Here is a 6,555-nt window from a genome sequence, read left to right on the forward strand (position 1 = left end):
GGATTATGACAAGTCTATCTTATGATCCTTACAGGCGTTTGAGTTGGAGCGACACGTGGCACATATCTGATTCTAGCTTGTCAGTTCATCATTCGTTGAGAGGTGAGTCTCCTCACCATGCCAATGGGTCGAACGCACCAAGGTCGGCCCAATATTTTTTACGTATGTGCTATTGAGGTCAACATGGACTGTTGACTTTGATTGTTGACCTTGACTTTGACAAAGGTTGACCAGGTTTGACTTTGATGGTAATTTTAGGGTTATGACAAGTCTATCTTATAATGCTTACAGGCGGTTGAGTTGGAGCGACACGTGGCACATATCTAATTCTAGCTTGTCAGTTCATCATTCGTGAGAGGTGAGTCTCTTCACCATGCTAATGGGCCGAAGGCACCAAGGCCAGCCCATTATTTGTTACGTATGTGCTATTGGGTTATGTGATATGCGAAGTACTAGTTGTATCTATGAATCTTATAGAGAAGACCTTAGGGGGTTCCTAGGGCACTTAGGTTTAAGACAGTGGAGGGTTTCCACGATATCCTAAGCAAAGACCTCGAGGGGTTCCTAAGGCACTTAGGTGTAAGACCTTGGAGGGTTTCCCTGGCATCCTAGGTCAAGACCTTGGGGGGTTCCCGAGGCATTGGCCTAAAACCATGAGGGGGTTCCCATGGCACCCGGAGTAAGACCCTGGAGGGTTTCCAGGGCTTCCTTATATGTTGATATGCATGGTTTATGTGATATGTGTAACTTTTATGGCTAATATGATATGTGTTGTGTACATTATATGCGTGGTACTGGGGAAATCACTAAACAATAGCTTACAATTTGTGGATTTGTTTCAGGTACTTCTGAGCCCAAAGGCAAGGGCAAGGCTTGATGGTGCGACGTGCACTCTCTCATGCATTTTATGGGACACTCTCATGTTTTGGAAATAAAATTGTATTTGATATGAGCTATGAAAAAAATTGTACTTGAATTTCATGGATTATGGAAATGTATTTTGACTAACCAAAAATGAAAATTTTCTTTTGAAAATTGGGTCGTTACAAAAAATTACCCATGTGCTTTAAAAATAGAAATATTTGGAATATACCAATTTCAGACAGATAAGAACAGATTTGCTCCTCGACAATAGGCCATTTTACTAGTTTGTAGTGAGTCTATTGTTAAGAGAGAATTGATTGCATTAATGGTCCCTGTGATTTGTGATAATTTGCATTTTTGGTTCCCAACTTATTTTTTTACGCCGACCGTCCGTATGGTGTATTTTTGTTGTGCGTTTGGTCCCTACCAAACATAAAAAGACTAACCCTATCTCATTTTTGTTTTTTTATATATTTTGTTTAGAGTAAATTACATGAATGGTCCCTATGATTTAGGGTAATTTCCGCGCTTGTTCCCTAACTTATTATTATTATTATTATTATTTAATTTGGACAATACATATAGTATGATTTCGTTGATTGCTTGGTCCCTATTTGACCGAAAAAACTATTATACCCTTATTAATTTCTTTTTTAATTAATTTTATTATTTATGTATTTCTTTTTTTAATTTTTATCTGTATTTAATGGAACCCACTAATCTACACAAACCCCACCAAAGCCAAAAACCCACCACCATCTTCGACAACCACCACAACATCTAACAACAACAATTACCTCCAACAAACAATTCCAAAAAACTTACTAGAGAGGAATCTAATGACATCACATCCAACAAAATCCACTATTTCCTTCGCCGATTATCAAGAAAAATTGTAAAATTGAAAATGATTTTGTACCTTAAATACATAAAAGACAAAGAACAATGGAAATCGAATTCATGTCAAACCCACAACACATTCCTATCACCCATGTAAAAACACAAAACAAAAAAAAAAAGCAAAACAATTTCATGCTTCCACCACCACTTGTGTGTCAGTCCCATTTCTATCACAGAAAAGACATTCCAATGCATATAAAGAATGACATGGTTGGAACTTGAATAAGCATAAGGTTGACTAATATTTTCTTCACCTAAAAAGAAAATCGTTAATAACATGGTTCGCTTTCTTTTTAGGTGAAGAAATGTGAGTCCACCTTATGCTACTTGAGTTTCCAACCATGTCATTCTCTATATGCAAGTTAATGTCTTCTATGGTTACAGAAATGGGACGGTGGCACACAAGTTGTGGTAGTAGCATGAAATTTGTTTACTTTTTTTGTTCTGTGATTTTACATGGATGATGGGAGTGTGGCACAAGTTCGACATGAATTCTATCTTCATTGCCCTTGTTTGTCTTTTATGTATTTAAGGTACAAAATCATGTTCGATTTTACAATTTTGCTTGATAATCAGCCAAGGAAATAGTAGGATTTTTTAGGATGTAATGTCATTAGGTTCCTATGGGATTTCTCTTGTAATTTTCTGGAATTGTTTGCCGGGGGAATGATTTTGGATGTGGTGGTGGACTGGTGGTTGGTGGGGTTTATGTAGATTAGTGGGTTCCATTAAATACATATAAAAAAATTAAAAAGAAACGCATAAATATTAAAATTAATTTTAAAAAAAATTATAAGAATGTAATAGTTTTTTTTAGGAGAGCAAGCATTCAAAAAATAATAATAAAATAAAATTAAAAAAAAGAATACCCAAGTAAAAAAAAAAATTGTGACCAAATTATTCCAAACCATTGTTACCAGTAATCCCTCCTAACCTAACTACCTCATCAATTTTTTTACTTTCTTTTTCTTCTATCTTTCCCACCTCACACCTTATGGAAACTTTATTTTTTTGAACTCATTCAACTCACTTTCCATATCATTCTTTTTTTTTCATCTTTTTTTTGCTAACTTTAAAGAAATTCTAAAAAATATTAACAATAACATTTAATATTCTTTTTCATTTAATTAAATTAGAAGATATAAATTAAAATAAAACATAACATTTTTTTGATTTTTTTTTTTTGCTAATTTAAAAGAAAGTTCTGAAATAATATTTAAAATAACATTTAATTAAAAAACCATACTACAAATAAAAAACACGATAATTATAAAACACAATAATTAAAAAAATACACTTAAAAAAGACAACATAATTTAAATCCTAAAACGACAATTAAAATTAACTAGTTATTATCTAGATTTGGAATGTAGATATGTTCAATGTGATCAGTAAGATCAGATTGAAGTTGGTGGTGGGTTTCAGCATTGCGCGATTCGTATATTATTTCTTGGTCATCAATTTCATCGGTGGGGGGATCGGGCTGATACACAGGAGATATTGCAATGCCCTCATCTTTCAATATCATATTGTGTAGTATAATACAAGCGTATATTATATTTTTTGTTTTCTTCACTGTCATAGCCCTCATCTTTAAGGACCCCCAAAAGCACATTCTACATCATTTCTTGCTGATTCTTGTGTAACATCCGGATTTTACCAGGTATCTTGTAAGTTTAAATTTTGATATTTTGTGAGAGGGACTCGGCGAGTTGGAGCTCAGACTCGCCGAGTAGGGACGCGGAATTGATCGCGGGTGCGCGCTTGGACTCGGCGAGTCTGCGCTGTGTAATGAAACCCTAAATCTCCGGGTTTGAGGCCTATTTAAAGGGCCTTATGGCCGTCATTTGTGCTCACCCAACCCCCAGAGAGTGTCCCTAGAGTTCTTGAGCGTTTTGTGAAGGAAAGAGAGCCATTCTTGATCTTGTGTGTATTGTTTAGCAAGAAGAAGAAGACCCTAGGCAAGAGGAAGCAAAGCAGGCCGCCATTTCGTGGACTTGGAGCTTAGATCATCACTCTAGAGGTATTATTTCGGACCATTTTCTGTTTAGTGAAGATTGATGCAATTTAGGGCTTAATGTGGTCATTTATGGGGTGATTTGGTGCCCATTGGTTCCCTCTTTGAGTTGAGACCATGGATCTGGATCCATAGAGGTCCAGAGGGCCTCACTCATCAAGCTTTATGGGTGGAAATGTAGTCCTTGACCTTGTGTTGAAGTATTTGAGTCAAAAACATCATTTATGGTCGTGTAGAGGTTATATGTGCATCAAGATTGTGACTTTACGTGCTAAATAAGCTTGGAGGGACTGGATCTATGGATTAATGGACTGGATCTGACCTTTAGAGCAAGATTGAGTCAGTGCATGGCACGGACTCGCCGAGTCCGAAGAACAGACTCGGCGAGTAGCATGAATGTTGCACGACCACTCAGCGAGTGGCCTCGCCGAGTTGGGAAGGGTGAACTCAGTGGGTCAAGGGGGAGTCAGGATGGACAGGTGGACCGAGTCAAACTGGACTCGCCGAGTTGTTCTTGAGACTCGGCGAGTTGAGTCGTGGTGGCCCCACAACTCGTGCCAGGTGGAACTCGTCGAGTTGAGGGAAATGCTCGACGTGTCAGGGGAGGGTTCCAGGGAAATTGGTGCATGCGCTCAGACTCGCCGAGTCGCTATAGTGCACTCACCGAGTCCGGTCAAAGTTGATCGTTGACCGTTGACCAGCGTTGACCTAGATTGACTTGTTATAGTGTGGTCAACCCTAGTTGGGAAAGTGTTAATTAGAGATGTATTGTGCTATAGGGGGACTACAGCTCGGCAGATCGAGTGTTTAGCGATTTCAGGGTTACGATTTACCGAGACACGCGAGGTGAGTCTTCTCACTATACTTTACCTTGAGTAGGTAACCAGAGCTATGTGATAGAGTATTTGTATGCTATGTATGTTATGTGTTGTACTGCATGATTTCTATGTGATTTATGTGGTGCATGTTTATCAGAGATAGAACCTGAGGGTTCACAGAGTTTGGGTGCACGGACCCACAGAGTTATAGCCTAGAGTGGCAATATGTGTTATATGTGGTATTTTGGGGAACTCACTAAGCCTTGTGCTTACAGTGTTGATGTTATTTATTTCAGGTACTAGTGACGACCGCAGGAAGGCGCCGGCTTGATCCGTACACACACGTTTGGATCTTGACATTTTGATCTTGGGATTTTGTACTGTTTGTTGAACAATTAAAATGGTTGTTTTTATGAATATTGGTGAAATTATGTTTTTATAAAAATCGAAAAATTTGTTTGAAAAATTTGGTGTTACAAATTGTGCCACCTTGAGCCGTATCTTTTTGTCGGTAACTGGATATAGACATGCCTTCGCAAATACAGCCCATGATGGATATATTTCATCTGCAAGATAGTAACCATGTTTGTAGTGTTCACCATTCAGATAAACTGAACAATCGGGTCCTATTCCATGATATTTCTCATCAAACAATGGTGATTGGTAGAGGACGTTTAAATCATTGTTAGACCCGGCTGCACCATAGAATGCATGTCAAAACCATATATCTAGTGACGTCACCGCTTCTAGTATCATTGATGGATATTGATGTTCACCCCTCATGTATTGGCCTCTCAATTCTGTTGGACAATTCCTCCAATTCCAATGTGTGCAGTCAATGCTACCAAGCATTCCACAGAATCCATATCTTGCTTCATGTGCTTCATACAAAACTTGAATGTTAGTGGATGTTGGACAGCGTAAATATTCAGCCTTATACATTTGGACAACACCGTAGCAAAAGTTTTCAAGAGCTTCACGAGAAGTTCTTTCTGACATACTCAGATACTCATCTAACGAGTCTGGGTTATAACCCTTCGCTAATTGACGTATTGCTTATGTGCATTTTTGTAGCGCACTGAAACTTCTTTGATTTGTTGCATCACATGTTGTTTGAAAATAAGGATAATTCGTCTCCAGGTCACCAACAAGCCGCATAAACAAACCTTTGCTCAAATGAAATCTTCTGTGGAATTGTTCATGACCACATGTTGATTTATCTGCAAAATAATGTCGGATCAGCAGTTGTTCCGCCTCTAAACGATCTGTGTCGATTGTGTTTCTCCTTTGAATGTTGCTTGAACTAGCATTATTCTGAAGAAGCAGTTGTACAGTACGAGACAATACAAGTTACAAATTATTGTTGATAAGTTCATCATAAGATGATGAACTGTGATCGTTAACTTCCATTACTATTTTCCGAATGTTTGGATTTATTTTGACAAAAGAGAAAAGATAGAGAGAAAATGAAACAAACATACATATATAGATAATGAAACAAGCATAACTATATATAGATATAATAAAACAAGGATACATAAAGAGAATCTTAATAAAAAGAAAAATAAAAATAAAAAAACATAATAATAGAGAGAAAGATTCTTCAGTCATATGATGTCGACATTTTGAACTTCACGGGTTCTCCAACTATACTTAGTTGCAATTTGTCGTTTCCTTTCAAGCACTGTGCGCAAAATACACTGTCATCGTTAACTTCTGTTACTATTTTCCAAATGTTTGGATTCATTTTCACAAAAGAGAAAAGATAGAGAGAAAATGAAACAAACATACATATATAGATAATGAAACAAGCATAACTGTATATAGATAATAAAACAAGGATACATAAAGAGAATCTTAATAAAAAGAAAAATAAAAATAAAAATAAAAATAAAAAACATAATAATAAAGAGAAAGATTCTCCAGCCATATGATGTCGACATTTTGAACTTCACG

The 6,555-nt window shown here is 37.0% G+C and overlaps 1 protein-coding gene across 1 annotated transcript; it reads right to left on the bottom strand.

Annotated features, from left to right (window-relative positions):
* Positions 1-2,802: 2,802 nt before the first annotated feature.
* LOC145002345 (uncharacterized) lies at positions 2,803-5,598 on the bottom strand. The gene is made up of 3 exons (XM_078961635.1): positions 5,376-5,598; positions 5,077-5,294; positions 2,803-2,847 (listed from the first exon to the last, which is right to left on the bottom strand). Exons 1-3 carry the CDS (start codon positions 5,596-5,598, stop codon positions 2,803-2,805), a joined length of 486 nt encoding a protein of 161 aa, XP_078817761.1.
* Positions 5,599-6,555: the final 957 nt, after the last annotated feature.

The sequence above is a fragment of the Lactuca saligna genome, chromosome 6 (assembly GCF_052625555.1).
Source record: "Lactuca saligna cultivar CGN05327 chromosome 6, ASM5262555v1, whole genome shotgun sequence".
In the NCBI taxonomy this organism is placed as follows: Eukaryota; Viridiplantae; Streptophyta; class Magnoliopsida; order Asterales; family Asteraceae; genus Lactuca; species Lactuca saligna.

What these genes read in the sequence shown, in the direction of transcription:
- LOC145002345 (XM_078961635.1), bottom strand. Translation starts at nt 5,598, where the DNA reads ATGTCAGAAAGAACTTCTCGTGAAGCTCTTGAAAACTTTTGCTACGGT. An exon ending in GAGAGGCCAATACATGAGGG is followed by an intron (nt 5,295 to 5,375) that starts GTGAACATCAAT and finishes TCTATGGTGCAG; the next exon opens with CCGGGTCTAACAATGATTTA. An exon ending in GGCTCAAGGTGGCACAATTT is followed by an intron (nt 2,848 to 5,076) that starts GTAACACCAAAT and finishes AATATTTTTTAG; the next exon opens with AATTTCTTTAAAGTTAGCAA.